This window comes from Corapipo altera, unplaced genomic scaffold, assembly GCF_003945725.1.
Source record: "Corapipo altera isolate COAL_440 unplaced genomic scaffold, ASM394572v1 0, whole genome shotgun sequence".
NCBI lineage: Eukaryota > Metazoa > Chordata > Aves > Passeriformes > Pipridae > Corapipo > Corapipo altera.
This window is the reverse complement of record NW_020884872.1, coordinates 57221249-57239095: the sequence shown is the minus strand read 5'-3', so window position 1 is coordinate 57239095 and position 17847 is coordinate 57221249. Positions and strand designations below refer to the sequence as shown.

Here is a 17847-nt window from a genome sequence, read left to right as displayed (position 1 = left end):
TCATGCAGCCTTTCTTTCCTGGAACACCTATCTAAACAGATATCCAAAGTTATATTCCTCTTGTTTTCGAAACTGTCCACATGAATACTGTTTCTGCATGCAGTAGATCATCTGTAATAGATCATCCACTCAATGACAATCTGAAAAAGTAGAAAAATTATTTGGTACTAAAGATAAAAAATAAATTTAATTGCAAATGCTTTTTTAAATATATGCATGGAAAATATATATAAGATAATGCTTCCCTTTCTCTCTCTTTATCTTCCTTTTCTATAGGGAGGCTGAGACTGAATTCTGTATGGCATATGCTTTATGTCTTCTGGTTATTTCTATTAATTCTTTTGAGATATAAATTGACAAATAAACCACATTTAATTTATGCGTAGTAAAACAATGACTTTTGAACTTTCTTCCAGCTGCTGCTATCTCCTTTGACAGCATTTATCATGCATGTCTTTTCTGTACCTGAAAGTGCCTGCTTATCATATTATTCTTTTTATAATAGTAGTTCCTCCATTAAATTATGTTGCAGAAATTGAACTAATCTTGCTCTAGGCCGCAGTCCTGCTATTGATTTTTCATATGTGGAGTGAAGTGACAACGGAGGGGCTTTTTTCTTCTAGTATTCTTGAATGGCATTCTGTGGTATCAGTCTTCTGTTACAGATTACAATTGATCTGGCTGTTGATGGGGATGGACAGGTGGTTTCCTTTTCCTTTCTGGGTTATGCCTGAGAAAAAGACTAGCAAGGTTGTTTTGTTTGCTGAACATTATTAGTTTATCTTTTCAAATAGTTGGAATTTTTGTGTGTGTGTGGGTTTAGTAAGATTACAGGAGTGGTTCTGAATTAATCTTGAAAGGAAAAACATGTTAGGCTATAGCATTGTTTTTGTTGTGCTTAAAATAGATGCAATAAAAGGTGATGGTTCCAGTTTTATAAATAAAGTTAAATTTAGTAAAAAGTGAGTTTAAAATTAGTAACAAAATTTAGTAAAAAATTAAAAACTTGAAAATCAATGTAGATTATACTCAAAGCAGATGGGATTTGTTTAGTTCAAACATATGTTTAAATTCTGGAATACTGGATTTTTCATATTGCTTTCCACTTACAGTACATTTTCAGTGTTACACTTTCTCAAGAAGAACACAACAATTCCTACTCTAACAATGAGAGGGTCTAGCAACATGTCACTTGGTAGCCTAGAGGATTTATGAAAACTGAAAAAGGTCTGATGCTTGTTCTTTGTGATCAGGAAGCAACGGGGGGGTAGTTGAATAAGAAGTTTTTGTTAAATTGAGCATGATTCTGCTCAGTTGAGATGACCTTATTACTTAGTTTGATGCTACCGTGTGTGTTTGGTACATTTCCAGTGAAGTGAGTTGCACTATTTAACTGGAAATGACATAACTCTGATGTATTGGGAAAAGCAAATAGTGGTAGGATTGAGAGTGGAGATTTGTATTGGCATGTATAATATAATGCAGTTTGGATAATAAGGTGATCATTGTTCTGAAATGAGTAAAAAAACATAAATAAACAAACAAAGAAGATTAAGTCATACTGCAGTTGCTGGATGAAAAATTCAGCTGTGTGAGAGCAATGCCAGCCTGAATAGCAGGGGATTCAAGCAGAACCCTTGCCCAGCCCTCTGGCTGAGAATACTGCTGTTTTAATACATATGCAGTGCTGGTGTTGAGCTGGGCCAGGGGATTGATCCCGAGATGCCACCTGGCTGCAGTGCTTGTATTAATAGGACTTTTCCAAGCAATCTCACTTTCCCCAAATGTTTCACAAGCTGCATGCAGTAAGAACTGTGTGTACATAGCAAATGGATTTTTTTAATCTAACTTTTTAAGCAAAATTTACCTCTGTAGCCACTGTAAAGTGACATAAACATAATTTACTGCAAATTGGACCAGATCTTTCCAACAAACATTGCGTTTTTCCCACTCTCCTCCAAAATGGAGCAGGTAATTCTTTTTCTGTTACATATATGTATTTATATAAATTTCATGGCATAGAGTAAGTTAGATATTACATGCAGAAAATTTTCAGGTTTTCTTTTAATTTCTAGGGTTCTGACAGTTAATGTACAAACACCAAAGTAACATGAATTATTCTCCCTGCAGAACACTTTGCAATTAATTGCAAAATTTGGTTGGGACATTTACTTTTATTTGCAGCTCATTATCTCAGTCATACATCTGCTGTCAGCCAGGAGGATGGGTGCAAAATTAGTGTGAAGATAATCTGAAACCTACTTTCTGTCAAGGAAAAGGAATTAGGCAGAGATGGCTCAGTAATTGTACCCAGAACTATCAACTGTATAGTAAGATTCTGGTCTCCATCCTATCAGGCAGTATTGCACTGCTGCCTTCTTCAGATAATGGCCCTCTCCATGTCTGAGATGCTCCTGTCTCGTGTTAGAAGCCTTTAAATGTCTCAAGTTGGATTTATGTCCTTTACCTCATTCATCTAATCAACTTGACCATGCAGGACCTGCTGTTGCCGAAGAAGGTCCATGTGCTCGTGTACTGTGTAGCTTCTTTTTACTGTTCAGTATGGCTTGTATGTCACAAGCTTTCTGAATCCACACACTTTTCAGGAATAACTGTTCAGTCAGGAGGCCCAAGTTTAAAATGAATGTAAGGAGGAAGTTTACCTTAATTTGAATAGTTTGGATAAACTCCCCGTGTGTGTGTGTGTGTGAATAAATATGTTAATATAGACTCAGAGTCCCATATTGATTTGTTAAGGACCATTTAAACTTTACCATAAACAAAGGGAAAAAGCTGATCATTTTAATTTGCTTTCATGCCACAGAAATTAATGTTAAATTTAAATATGCCTTACACTTCTCTGATTTTGAGAAATTGTCTTGTCATGGCAGGACATAGCCTAACTAGTAAGAACAAAATAGAATTAATGCAAGTCTGACCTTAGCAAATACTAACCCCTCAGAATGTAGGTGTTTGAACTTCAGTTGCCTGCAGATGTCCATGAAGCAAACTGCTGGTTGTATAGTTCCTTAAAAAATTATTAACTCGAAAACAATAAGCATTTGACTCTGATAGTATTGCATCCATTATTGGCAAAGTAGATGGGAAAGGTAAACACTGCCTCTGTCACATACACACACTCATGAAGTCTAATAATAGTCAAGAGCATAACTAGGATAATGTTATAGGTCTTTGTTTTCCATGGCTATTCAAACAAAGTAATAAAAAAAGCAACTTGGGCTGCAGTGTTTAGTAGGATAAAGGATACTACTGTCTCTAGAGATCTTGTGAATGCTGACATGCTGTCACAACAGATCAGTCTTATTGAGGATGTTTTGAAAGGCTGTAGGTGGAAGTGGACTTTGTTTTTGAGGCTACACACTGCCAGGCTTTTTTTTTTTTTTGGTACTTCGTTTACAGTTCTCTGTCTCTTTCCCTGACTTGTTCTGACATGTGTGCCTAAGTGCACTTGATCTAGAAAGTTTCTTTGGCACAAGGTGACTTTAAATTCTGTGCTCTAAAAATCAATTATCTAATTATGAAGTCATTTAAAATGTGTAGATTAAAAATAGGACAGTAAAGCTTCAAAAATAAATGATCTGGGAACAGTGCAATTAAAGAAACTTTGTGGCAAAAAAATGCACTCATTAGCTGGGATTTTTAATTTCCTTGTCTAAAAGCTACAATAATTTCCTGACTGTGTTTTGAGAAGGGAAGGGAGCCTTGGCAACAGTGAGATTCTGTTATAAGAAGGAACTTCTGATACAGGGAGCAGCATTGCCAAATCACATTTTGCTTTTACTACCATTATTTAGGCTGGAAGACAGAGAGTAAATGCAATGCTTTTGACTAATATTAAAGCAAGTGTCTTCAAAGAGATTACTTAGAAATCTGACTCATTTCTAGAACTTTTGTAGTCCAAGAGCTCCCAGATACTGTATAAATCAATTTGAAACAGTTGAGAGAGTAGGTGTATTCATTGGCTATTCAGGAAAATTTTGACATGACCCCAATTAGCTTTAATACTATGAAATACTGTTTCACTCTTTTAATACAGAAATGAAAGCATAATTGGGACATCACTCAAATTTACAGGTTACCTGGAATGTAAGAAGAGGTTTCGATGTTCATTTGGCAGCAAAAATGATAGCTAGTATCTGACAACTGTCTCATATTAGACTGACTTTATCCAAGAAGTTGATCTTTCGTACACATTCGTAACAGTTTCTTGTTATAAATAGTGTTAAAGTATCATATTTATTACAGTAATATCACTGTATATAAACTTCTTGTTTGAAACTGTGCTCAGTAGTACCAGATCCTGTACTTTCAACTCAACTTTACGAAAGTTGCTCCTTTAAGAATGCTGAAATGAGGATGGATACCAATTTCATCCAGATTATTAAACCATTTGTATTTAGTCATCAAAATCAGACCTGCTTAGAACTTGTCTAGGCAGTTAAGAAGTACATTTTACAATGAATAATATGTCGAATATCTGTATAATACTAAACAAGATCTGTCCTATTTTATTATGGCCTACTGCATGCTGTGAGAATCAAATATATGCCTTTACTGAGCATCATTATAGAATGCTATTGCTGATTATTATTGTCATCATCATCATAATCATAATTATTATATTTTGCTTAAATATTCCCTCTAGAAGAACAAGAACCTTTTTAAAAACTCAGATCCACACACTAGCAGTTTTGCATTTCATCCTAATGTATTTGGTTTTATAACCATGATACCAAATTCTTAATGTGAAGAAAAGAACAAAAAATTAGAACATCTTAAGCAAATGGTTTTGAATGTTTCTACACAAATAAAATTAACTTTCAAAATTAACCTGTTCTTCAAACAAGAATTTGCTCTGCTTTTAGGTAATGTGTAAACATTTTCCCATGTATCTTGTTTTACATTGTGACAACAGGGCATAGACTGTTGCATGTTTTAAGGTTAATAAAATGTTACAATGATAATAGCGACTTGGCTACATTTATATTATTAAACATCTAGAATCTGAAAGTTCATTATTATTTGTTATTACTGTTTTACTGTAGGATGTCAGCTGTAATGAAATCACAGCTTTGCCACAGCAGATAGGCCTGCTGAAATCTTTAAAAGAACTGAATGTCCGAAGAAATTACCTCGAAGTTTTACCCCAAGGTAAAAGCAAATGAACAAAAAATACCTTTACAGTAGCTCTTTTTATTAGCATTTTGGAAGTATTTTTACTCATATTAGTAAATATGATTTAAAAGTAGTAATTACTTTGTGTTTAAAGTTATTCCATTTGAGTTTGCAGAATACAACATAGTGGCATTCACTGAAGAACAGTGTGTGAGGTTTTTTAATGTCTTGTCTTTATGATTCTAGGCGTCTTTTAAGTTACACAGGCATCTGAATGCAATATGGGAACTGTCATCTGAGTTTCAGAAAAAAAAGATATTTCAAAGAATTAGTTTTAATATTTATGAACACTTGCATAATAATAGCACTCTTTTAATTTCCTAGTATTGAATGGAGTAAATGTTGATCTTATTCCTCCCTGAGTTTGTATTTTTCCTGAATGCAAAAGAAGCTTTATTGAGAAATATAATTTTATGGCAAAAATAAAATCAAATATAACACCTTCTCTCCTTTTTGTTACTTTTAGAACTAGTGCATCTTCCCTTGGTAAAGTTTGACTTTTCCTGCAATAAAGTGCTTGTGATTCCAATTTGTTTTAGAAAGATGGTGCAGTTACAAGTATTACTACTTGAGAATAATCCTTTGCAATCTCCACCAGCACAAGTAAGTAACAGCTATGATTTAAATTGTGCCTTAATATTGGGTGGATGATAGCAAATTATAGACTATAAAATGTCACGTTCTGCAATTGCAGGGTTCTGAATTTCAGTCATCACAGACATTAGTTGTTGATACCTAAATAGGAAATATCTAAATAAGACATGAAAATATACTGTGTTCTATGTATGAGTCTGTGCACCCCTTCAACTAACACACATCTGGAAGATCTCCATTCTGTTAGCTGCTTGTTTATTTTTGTCATTCCTATCTGCATATGAAACCTGATGTCAGAATATGTATAATTTTGAAAAAGAGAAGTGAGAAATTTCCTGGATAATTTTTCTCTCTGTTAATAAGAATCCAGTTCTAGGAGGTTCTGCAGTGATTTATTATTAACTTAAAGATATGCAGATGGTCTAGAACATAATCCATATGAAATTTATTTAACTTCATAGTGTAAGTTTATAGATTGTGATACACAAAGAAATCAAACTCCTATTCTGAACTGTAGGCCACACTGAGTAATAATGATAATAAATTAATGGAACCTGTGCTTTGCATCTCTGAAAGTTACAACTGTTCTAAATTAACAGCTGTTGAAATACTTAAGAATTTTTATTACATTGGAGAAATGGTTTTTCATAATCAATAGTGATGCTGCTTTTAAACTAAAAAAAACCAGAGCAAGTTGAAGTGTACACTTAAAGAAAAAAAATTCTAAAATGCAGGTGAAATCCATCATAACTATGCTTGGACACTAGCAAAAACGATGTGACCAAGAATATAAAGGACACACTAAGTAATTAACTGTCAATATTGACTAATTTTGGAAAGTAATTATTCAATTTATCATTAGCAATAGGCCGCACCATATATTTAATGTAACTTTTTAGTTACATTACAGAACCCATTTGGATTTTTTTTAAGTAGGCTACATTATTCTCTTGTTTTCTGTCTTCATCTCTGAGGGTATTTTTACTGGTGCACACAAATAATTGATTAGGTAATTGAAGTACTTAGTAATTAAAAAACCAATAAAATCCATTTTTCTTTATGTGATATTCATTGTAATAATAGTATTTGGTTTTCAGGGAAGTTTACACTAAGTGACATTTGAAATAAATTATTTTCTTCGTTGTAGTTATAAACCTAACTTTTTTTTCTTGTCTAACAGATTTGTACAAAGGGTAAGGTGCATATATTCAAATATTTGACTGTGCAAGCATGTCAGATTAAAACAGCAGACTCGCTGTATCTTAATGCCATAGAACCACAGCATTTGCCACAACCTGTGGAAGAGAGGTATGTATGAAAGTCTCAGTTTTTCCATGTAACACTTATAAACAAAGTGAAATAGTATTTATCTTTAGATTCACAAGTTTTGTTTGTTTAGATGCTATTTAGAGTGCGCTTTTTTGAACAGAGATTTGTTTTACTTTAATTTAAATTAATTTGCTTTTATTCTAGTGAAATCCCTCTAAGATCTTAGGAAAAAAAATATTAATCAGTTCTAAATGAAGTTAGCAGCATGTTAGTTAAGAATTTAAAAGTGAACCTTAGTTTAAATATAACTTCTTAGTATTGGCCTCCTGTAATATATTAAAAATAATTCAGATGCAAGTAACATTGGGTGTTCAAACTTTCTTGTAAACCTATTAACACACTAAATAAATTTTAATTTCTTGTGCTGTTTTGTGATGTATATGTTGTTATACATTTGCAACATAATGTTTAATTTATCTGAAGTCTTATTTGTCAAGCAAAGAGAACTGCATGAATGTTGAGATGCTTTTAAAGTGAAACGTGCTAATCTGTTAGCAAAATGAAGGACAAAATCTTTCGTGTCTTGCATCAAACATCTAGGAAATACCATCTTGTACCATGGTTTAAGGACAGGAACTGAATGTGAAGCAGCTCCTTTCTATGAGATGCTCCATAGCCAGTAGGAAATGAGCTTTCAGCCAGCTCTTTCTTTGCTAACGTGGGCAGTATAATATAAGCAATCAGAGAAGGTGTGATATTTTTGGAGAGAAGTTCTCAATAAAAACAAAGGGTTGATGTGAATAATAATAGAGATGTGGCTTCTAAAACCCTGGGGGAAAAAAACAAGAGCTGTTATGCAATCTCTCTTTCAGTCATCTATATAAGGTTTCAAGCAAATAGTTTTTCTCCATGTACCTTTGGAGACATCTTTTTGTATTTCTATCAGATAAATTTCAAAGGTGAGAAGAATCTCGGAAGAAGAGTAGGTTTTCCATTTGGGAGACACTTCCTGGCTTTCTGTTTCAGTAGATGAGAGAATTGACAGGAATGTCATATCTTGTATGATATTTTGATCATAGTGGAGATTACAGGTTAGGGTAAGGGGATAGTACAGAGTAGATATCAGTTGGTAACTAACAGCCTAATGCTCTATCACATAATAATTACCAAATTTTTATTTTAGAGCGAAACTCTTTATACTTCTAATGAAAAACCCAGTTAGGATTTCCATAGGCAGTTTCTATGAAAAAATCCTTAGTGTTTACTGGTAAGAAGTAATTTAAGATTAGGATGAATTAATCAGATACCTTATTCGTGTGAAGACTGATAAAACCCCTTTTTTAAATTGCTGTATCAATCTGAATTCAATATTGCAGCTTTCAGGATAGCAAATGAAGAGATAATTAAGTATATTTAAAAAAAAGTTAGATGATGAGAGTATTGCATCTAACAGTGTACTTCAAAATGTCTAGAGGGCATATCAGGTAATGAAACTAGAAGAGAGAGCAATTACCATTATTATAGTAATTTTCTTAAAAACCTAAATTTCAAAGTCTATTTTAAAGCACAAAAAGGAGGTTTCTGTGTTAATAATTACTCTAAACTGCAGGGAGATATTTTTAATGGATCAATGGTTACAATTAGATCAGTTGACTCCAGTTTGAGTTCAACTATTTTGGTTGCTTCTCCCACGGTAAATTGCTTCAGTTGGACTCCTGTGCTACTTAACTAGTAACTAAGTGTTTTTGCCTAGGTTATAGACAAAAATAAGCTTATACCAGATGATTTCTGTTATTTTCATTAATCCTTAGGTTAACCAGCCATTCCATCTGATACATTTTACTACTACCAGACTGTAAATTTTTAGTTTTTAATTGTACCAGGCTATTTTACCCTCAGCTATTAAGACTGGTTGGAAATTTGCTCTGATTTAAGTGAAATGAGGACAGAATTTGAACATAAATGCTATGGTAGCTTTTTACCAAATTTTTTTTTTTTTAATTCACATCTAGCATTGATGACATCTACCCAAGTAAAAAGGACTCAGATTCAGGTGTTGGTAGTGATAATGGTGATAAACGTTTGTCAGCAACAGAGGTAAGTTACTTGCTCTTTGCATCCAACTCCCCTTCCAGCACTCATATTTTGCCTATATTTTTAATTTGGGTAAAAATTTGAATAGATTTTTAGCCATAAAGACTCTGCAACCATATCCTTGACATAAATTTCTCATTAAGAAATGGCTGAAACAAAGATAAAAGGAGACTGGGATATTTCAAATTCTTTTTGTGTGTACGCTGTCTGAAGAGGGAAGTGAGATACTTGCTTCCGAGTGGTCAACAACCGACCAATAATGAAAATTCACTACAGTTCTCAGGCAGTTTACGTAATCTAGAGAATGAGAACCAAACCAGAATCCACATCTGCTGTTTTCAGTGAAGGAAATATGCCAACAGGTTACAGACTTACGACTTCTCACTTGATTGCTCTCTGACTGATAACTCTTTCCTGTTGGGAATTAATAGTGCCCAGTCCCAATATGTTCTGTGATGGGGTTATGGCAGATTGCTGTAGCACAGGAACTTTAGAAACTTTGCAGATCTTAATTCACTTACATGCTCTGGTGGTTAGACAATGCTGGAAATAAGCCTTCAAACTCTTTTATGAACTATGATGTCTGACTGAGCAAAGAGAAAGAGTACCTTTGTGGGACTAGTGTTGTCCTAAGCAGTTAGAACTGACTTTCTTAGACCTTTTTTTCTGAGGCGCTGCCCAGCTGAACAGGGCACTAAATCTAGTTGGGAGTTGAACTGAAAAAATAATGATAAATAAGTAAATAATTAGCAATATAATTCAGTAATGATCTTTCTGAAATATACAGTGACAGAATTTATGATCTGACCTTATGGGAAATATCTAGGTCACAATAGAATAATGACTTTCTCACTACTTAAAATAATTTTACACTGATTCTTTAGTGTTTGTCTCCTCCTTTGAGGAAAAGGGATTCTGTTGCTTTTGAAACAAATGTATAGAGAATCAAGCTTATCTACTGAATTTTTAGTTACTGAAAAGCAAATTGAATGTGAATCCAGTTACACACTGATTCGTCTGTTAGAAACAATAGCATTTAAAGAAGTCAAACATGGAGATTTCCAAGTATTTGGGCAAGTTTCTTGCTAGATGGAAGTGAAGCAGAGTTGTAATGATTTCTAGCCAAACCTCTAATGGTTTCCCTCTAGCTATAAGAGCATGCAGTCCATTCAGAGACACTTACAAACTGTTTTGCCATTTTTACACTTCCTGAAGCTAACTTAGCTTGTTAATAGAACTATTATTCCAGAATTTCCTCTTTAGCTATCACTATTAGAAAATAGTTCATATTACCTGTAATCAAAATGTAGCAATTTAAATGCTGCAAAAAGTATTTTAAAGACAACTAACAGTGAGCCGATACATTTTTAATAGCACAAAGGTTTTTTTTTTATGTGAGAACTGCTTACTCATTCCATCCCTGCCTGACTACTGCTCTGCTATTAAGGAGAAATAGATGCTGAGATCAGTAATCCCAAATGTGTTTGGTAATAAATTTACCACTCACTTTCCTTCTGGTGAGATCTTTAATACCTGTGTAACACATGAAAATTGTGCAAGAAATATTAGCATGTTGCAAATATAGATTCACATACATTGTCAGTTACAGTCAGAAAGCTACATACCAAACGTTAGATAAACATTAGATGATCAGTGATAAAATGATCATTAAAACACATCTGGGGGTTTTTTTGAATACAAATATGGTAATTTAGTCTGAAGGGTAGTGGCTATTGAGTTCCCAGTCTTTTACAGGAAATACTACAGTGTCATTTTGCACGTGTGTAACTTAAAAACAGTAACTTAAATTAATCACTTGTTTGAATACTAATGTATTTTTTAGGAAGCTTGTGAATTGGCTTTGGCTGAATACACCTAGGAGGGAAATACTAGTTATATATCTCTGTCTGACTTGGTAGGGTCATTACAGCATCCATTTTCAAAGCTGTAGTCATCTTGGGCATTTCAAGGGAAAGATATCTTGTAGTGTTGCTGTCAAACTGATCACAGCAACTTAAAGGCATTTTCTACTTTAAGGTAGTGTACTCCTGTACTTCATCTTCTAGGAAAAGTGTAGCATTTTGATTCGTTTTCAATCTCACTTTGGCCTTATTTTTTGCTTTTGTTAAAGTTCATTAGAATGAGAGGGTACTTGCTAAGATCCAGATGGTGCCTGTGCTTTATTTCCCATATGAGCGATGCATTAGTACCAGCAGGAATGTATATGAACATTCTGTCAAAGTGCATCATCTGAATTCTATGTTAGAATAATGTTAGGTATTTTTGATTCTTATATGTCTATTGTCTTCTGTTGCTAGCTGAATAAAAAATAAAACTGTGAATGAAGGAAGTGAGATGCAATATTTCACGTGTGAAGGAGCAATACTTTTGTATTATTGCAGGCTGTTTGGATAGTTTCTGTTTCAGAGTATAGTGGCAGGAAACACCTGGAAAATCAGTTGCAGAATTCTGTAGGTCTTGAAAGTGACACATAGCCTGCTTTGTTTCCAAACTGAATGTCCCATGGCTTTTTTTATACCAACACTCCAAAATATTTTTCTTGAAGTGTGTGTTACTCTGCTGAGAAAAAAACCCTGTTTTGTTATTCAGAACTTGTAGTAGTGTGTATAGGAACATTTTACTGTACTATTTTCGAATGCTGGTTGAAAATTAACAAAATATGAGCTTTCATCTAGAATAACTAAATTTAGTGCTTAAATGTCACATGAGATGTAGTCTGAAAGACAGAGAAGGAACTTCATTGTAATATCAGTTGTCTGAATGAATTTTTACTGTGTGTGTCCTTTTTTTTTTTAAGCTGTTGGATTGTCATTGCTTCAGATCTAAAAGAATAGTGACTTTTGTGCTTAGAATACTTGGAGCATGGTTTGTGTCTTTTCCATTTGAGATACTAATTTGTTTCATTTTAAAATATAATCAATTTTAAAATTTATAATTTATTTTGAAAATGCCTTATCAAGTCCCTGAACATCCTTTTGAATTTTTTTCCCTTTATGCAGAGGAATACAACCAGTGAATTCATTGCGTTAATAACATGCAGCTTATAAGGAAGAACATTCATGGTTGTCCATGTTTACAAAATATTTTAAGTCCGAGGTATTCTGGGAAAATAGGAATAACCACATGTATCTTTGCAGTTTTTAGAAACAAGGTAGATTTACTCCATCCTTTATCACGAACCTTAGCTTCAGGATTTTAAGAAAATATTTTCTACCTGGAATATGAACATATAAAGGTAGCAAGAATGGCATAGTTCTACTAGAAGCTAGCAACTATGGAATTAACTGACTGTATGTAACACTCTCCCATTCCACTGGAGATCTTTTGTTAAAATGGTCTGAGCTGATAACATCAGAAATATTTCCTTAAAATATATAATCTGAAGGGATATGGAACAAACTGCTATATATGTATTATAACAGTTATAATTACAGAATGCATGTATGGAATATGTATGTGCAGAGTAGCAAGTTACAGAAATAGAGGATTTAAAGAATGAGTAATACCTGTGAGTTTGTTGGGAAATACATTTGCAAAGTTCTGAGACAGTTCTTAGTGGTAAGTTCTGTCTCTCAGGAGAATTAAGAATAAAGACTTGGCCTCTTCTGCAAACTCTGGTTTTGCTCTAGTTCCTCAGGAGAGAATATGAGCAGATCCCATTCAAGCCAGGTTGCTGCTGGCTCTGCAGAGCAGCAGAACTTTGGTGGCCTTGGACAGAAGTGAAGCCTAGTGTATCGATGCCTCTTTGTGCAGCCACTGTCTGTAAAGTCATGGACAGAAAAGCCCTGTAGATATAAGTAATATGTTTTAGTGTACCAACTAATACAGCTGAAAAAAAATGGATGAGCTTTTAAGTCAAGACAAGCTATTGTACTTGAGTCTTATGCTCTTTTTTTCAGCTCTATCAGTTAATATAATTAAAGATATTGCCTCAGTCTACAAAGTTCATGTTGCTCACCTTAAGGCATTCAGTTAACAAGCTGCATGGTAAAGCAGGGAAGAAGAGTCTTGGAGGGAAAGAAAACAAGGACTCACTGTTTCTTCAGACTTCGGTGGCTACAAGGAGGTCCTATTTTCAGCTGGCCCGGGAAAGCACAGAGAGCAACACAGTGCAGCAGTGTCACTGCAGGGGGAGGACTAGAGCAGTGAGGGAGATAGGAAAAGAGGACAGATGAATTGTTCTGCTTGGCAAACACGTGAGGATGTATTTAGCGTGACTACAACTTCCTACAACAGGATTTGGTCATATGCTCTAGTATCCTCTACTGGCAACTCTTTAGTAAGCACTCTTCTCAGTATGTACATTTTTCTCAGTCTAGGTTTAGTTTGGAACTAGTGTTTCTCTTATTTTTTTCCCAGCCATCTGATGAAGATAATGTCAGCTTTAATGTTCCAATGTCAGATATCATGGAAGAAGATCATATTATAAAGGAAGATTCAGCTCACCATGCTAACTCAAGAAAAGGTTGGAATGTAAAAACCATGGAAGTTAAATATGGGGGTTGTTGATTCCATACCTGCCTACCTACTCAGAAGGTTTTGAGTATGCATATGCAGTTGTGAAAAAAGAAAAAGTATGCTACTTAGAAAATCTTTAAAAATCTGAGTCCTTATAGTAGTTTTCCATAACAATTCCAATAAACTTGTTACACTGTGTCTCAAGACTTAGTAAGATCTGATTTTGACTGGAGGGGAAAAAGTGAAAGTTGTTTTAAACCATGCTTCCCAACCAGTAATATCAATGTGCAGTAATTTAGCAAATGTACAGTATCAGAGTCCATTTCTATAGTTGGACTTAGTGCATATATAACACTTTATTAGTCAGTCAGCTTTGCCTCTGGAAACAACTAAAGCTCTTCAGGTTCTACAAGACGGTGTAATTTTATCTAAATTTTTTAAAGTAACTTATATTTTTTCGAAATTATACTACACACCTAAAAAACAGTATTTCTCCAAGTTCTGCACATACTAAGATAAATGAAGGATGAAGTCAGTGAGTTGCATATGGCAACCACATAAATAGGAGGTCAGCCTTTACACACTAGATTAAATGAACTTCATTTGAGATATTCATTGGAATTTAAAAGAATACAAAGAGAGATAGTAAAAGTTTTATATCCTACAGTGTTTATTAGCAAACTGGAGAGGGTAAGTTATAGGATCATATCCCTGGAAATACTGTATGTAGGCAAGAGATTGGCATAGGCTCTGAATAATTTTGATAAGCATTTGACTCTTCATTACAGCATGATAACTCAGAAATTACATTCAACTGCAAGTCCCTGGCTGTGACACCTGAATGTCTTAAAAAACTCGGCAGCTGTCCAGCTGTGTTCTTGTACCAGTACTGGCAGGACAGACTTGGTGTAGTTAAAAACTGACTCCATCAATACCTGCTGTGGTGCTTCTGATAGACAACTGTACATGCCCAGGCTATTAATTTATTACAACTTTGAAATGAATTGGCATCAGTCTTTACAATGCAAAGGTCTTACTTAACCTGTTTGAAGGTTTTAATATGCTTTGAATTTAAACTTTGGTTTTGAGCTCTGTAATTTAATACAGTTAAATTATGTTGAGTAACAAATGTTGAACTGAACCAGAAATCATTCTTCTGTCTTTTTTTATTGCGGTTACTAGTGGAATTCCATCAAGGATCTTCTCACTTGATTGTCAATGATAAGACAAGAGAAACAGTAAACCAGTTCGATGAATCGGATACTCTTACTTCTGAATTTATGAGTTACATGAAGGCAAGTTTGCAACAATTTTAAGTGGGGGAGAAATGTTTTCACTACTTTCATAAGTGCAGAGCAAACAGGAATATGAACTGCATATATTTTAGTGAATAAGGGACTGCAGTTGATATTCATTGTTGTAAAAAGATACAGAAAGCAAAAATAAGCAGGTAGGTTTAAAATTATTACAATTAGTTTAGGCAATCAATTTACCCATAACTCTTTCTAGTATATGTAAGAGTTATTTCCTAACTATGTTTAAGGCTTTAGGAAAAAAAGGTGGCTATGTTTTGTGTTACTTGCTTTATATTTTGAATTGAGCAATTCAAAATGCAAGACAACTTTGTGCTAACTGTGGTGGCTAAAGTTTTGAAGTAGTGTTATGGTAGTAAAATACATTTTCTTAAATTTTTTAAACATTATAGTAAAAATTGAGAGATCTATCAAGACAGTATCAAATCAACTTTTAGAATAAGTGCTGCATTTTTGTTATCTTATGATGTGTGCCCTTCTTATAGGAAAAATCATATTCTTCGTTCTTATAAGGTGAAGAAAAATGAAAAAGAATGGCTTTATTCATTCTAGTAGGGATTGGCACTGGCAAATTAGCCGTCATTGGAGAATGTTAGAGAAGCTGGTACACTCCTCAGTGTCCCATATGGCAGAGTTGGACAGCATTTATTGGTACAGGGTGATGCAACTGATGTGCCAAACATGACACAAGAGAGGATAAGCCTCTCTTTTTTGCTGTTGATTCTCTACAAGTACAAATGCACATTCATTCAGAGAGCTTCTGTCTTTATTGGCAGCTGAACTAGTTCAGTGTTCCTGCCTGTCTGAGATGAAAGGGACAGTTGCAAAGCACCAAGTGGAAGCGTAGAAGAGAGAGTCAGGTTTTCAAATAAGTAGAACTTCATAGTTATAGGTGTAGGAGCTCTAATTTATGCCTACATTGAACCCAAAATAACTGGCTGACTGATACGAAGTCTTGCATGCAATTTTTGTTCTGATTTGTTCTTTTTTAAAAAAATGTTTCATGACCATCAAAATTGTCACTTATGAATTCTGTTAATAATTATGGGTGAAGTACATAATTGCCACTGTTTGTGTATTTGGAATTTCCTTACTCTATAAACAAATCTGGCTGCGGTAGGAGGGAAAGTAGGAGGAGAGTTAGGGTCGTGTTTAATTGAAGCATTGTTTCTGTGTGTCAGAAAGTCACAAACAGAGTCTGGGACATAGAATGAAGAATTCTTATGCAGCTTGACTTTCTTTTTACTGTTAAAGGAGGGTAAGGGCTGTTGACCTCAGTAAAATCTGAAGAGTGAATAGAAGATCTTGTAATCAGTGTCTTAAAAGGGGGTAAAGGAAGGAGTGGAGTGGAAGCGTTGAATTACTTCAGGTAACCAACCTAAACTGTTACATAAATTAGGTCAGTGCAGAGTCTGAAAGCAAAATTTATCTGCCTACTTAATTGCAAAGTTCAGTTCTCATTATCACTTTTGTCTGCTTACAGAGCAGAGCAGCGGAGTGTGATGAATTATTGAGAATAGAAGAGGACATACAATGGCAAGCAGACGAAATGTGAGTATTTTTTATGTATCTATAAGTAGTTAGCTGTGTCACTTAATTAGTTTGACCAGAACTGATATTTCCTTGTCAGTTAATAATTTTGTAGACTTAGAGGCATGGCAAATGCTTAGCCTTTCACTTTATGTGTGCTCAATGTTTTATGTATTATTGCTGAATAGAGTGGATGTTATATTACAACTAATTAATTTGTATGCACCAATAATGCTGTAATGTATTTTACCTATGTAGAATGCAAGCTTTTTTATTAGATATTTTGATATTTAGCTTATTAAAGGCATTGGTAACAAAATATTTTATCAGAACTTGTAAGATTTAAATTTAATGTGCATTTAAAAAATCAATTTAATTGGAAAACATCCCTCAATTTTTTTTCTTCTTTTATCATAATTTTAACCGTGGAGCAATCATTAACTCATAGATATTAATTCAAGAGTAGAACAAGTGAACATCAGTTGCTGGGGTGAATGCATAAGAAAAGGGAATTTAACATGACAGTGTACTGTGAAGTTGTCACTTATCAGAACAACGTAGTCCTATATGATGCAGCAATGAAAACTGAAGGAAGGAAAGAAGTACTTTCTGAAATAGCCTTACTGGCAGAACTAATAGGAGATAATACTTCTAAACCCCCAAAAGAATTAAAAATGTTGAAAAGCAAAAGAAAGCAAGCTGGCCTTTAAAAAAAATTCATTGTATTTATGTTAATACTGTTCATGTTAATACATGCAATGAGTGCAGTTAAGAGTCAAATATTGGTAAATAAATTTTCAATTTTAGAATACATTCTACTTTATTGAATGCTAAAAGTTTTAGTTCATCAAATTTGTTTGTTTATGTATGTCTTAGGTTGAGGGGATTTGTTAAGGGCGAAGTGTTGGAGAACTTTTTCAGAAGAAACTCTTTCCATAAATTCAGCACATACTGGTGCAGAGAGTCTATTTTTCTCTCTCTACAGTGCTTGCATGCCAGTTGGAAGATGCAGCTCACAAACTGAAATCCAGACTTCCCTTGATAATTGCTGTTATACCTTTTCTTTGAATGCTTTTTTTTTTGTTATAGACTAAATTTATCAGAAGAACAAACTATTGATATAGCAATGATAGAACAACTAAGAGAAGCAGTAGATTTATTACAAGATTCCAACAGGTATGCTTACAGTAGCTGATGTGTTAATGTAATATATTTTAAAATTTTATTAATTACTTTAGAATACTCTTTTAACTGACAATTGGTAAAGTTTTCTGGAGTTATGAAGTGCTTTGTTAGCATAGCACTGTATGCAAGATAGTTAAGAAGGAAACTCTTTCTGAGTATCTAGACAAGATTTCCAGTAAAATAAGCA

The 17847-nt window shown here is 34.0% G+C and overlaps 1 protein-coding gene across 7 annotated transcripts in view; it reads left to right on the top strand.

The window, feature by feature from the left end:
* LRCH1 (leucine rich repeats and calponin homology domain containing 1) overlaps nucleotides 1-17847 on the top strand; it is a 118842-nt gene that overhangs the window by 59491 nt on the left and 41504 nt on the right. For 5 of the 7 annotated variants that reach the window (XR_003528598.1, XR_003528594.1, XM_027649000.1 and 2 more), the window contains exons 4-11: nucleotides 5067-5172; nucleotides 5663-5799; nucleotides 6971-7098; nucleotides 9072-9156; nucleotides 13534-13639; nucleotides 14815-14927; nucleotides 16429-16496; nucleotides 17565-17651. Coding sequence is in view for 3 of the 7 variants with exons in the window: in XM_027649000.1 (XP_027504801.1) it covers nucleotides 5067-5172; nucleotides 5663-5799; nucleotides 6971-7098; nucleotides 9072-9156; nucleotides 13534-13639; nucleotides 14815-14927; nucleotides 16429-16496; nucleotides 17565-17651 (830 nt within the window). In the remaining 4 variants the exon portion in view is untranslated. The remainder of the gene's footprint in view (nucleotides 1-5066; nucleotides 5173-5662; nucleotides 5800-6970; nucleotides 7099-9071; nucleotides 9157-13533; nucleotides 13640-14814; nucleotides 14928-16428; nucleotides 16497-17564; nucleotides 17652-17847) is intronic. The other 2 variants (XR_003528600.1, XR_003528597.1) reach the window with 1 other exon arrangement.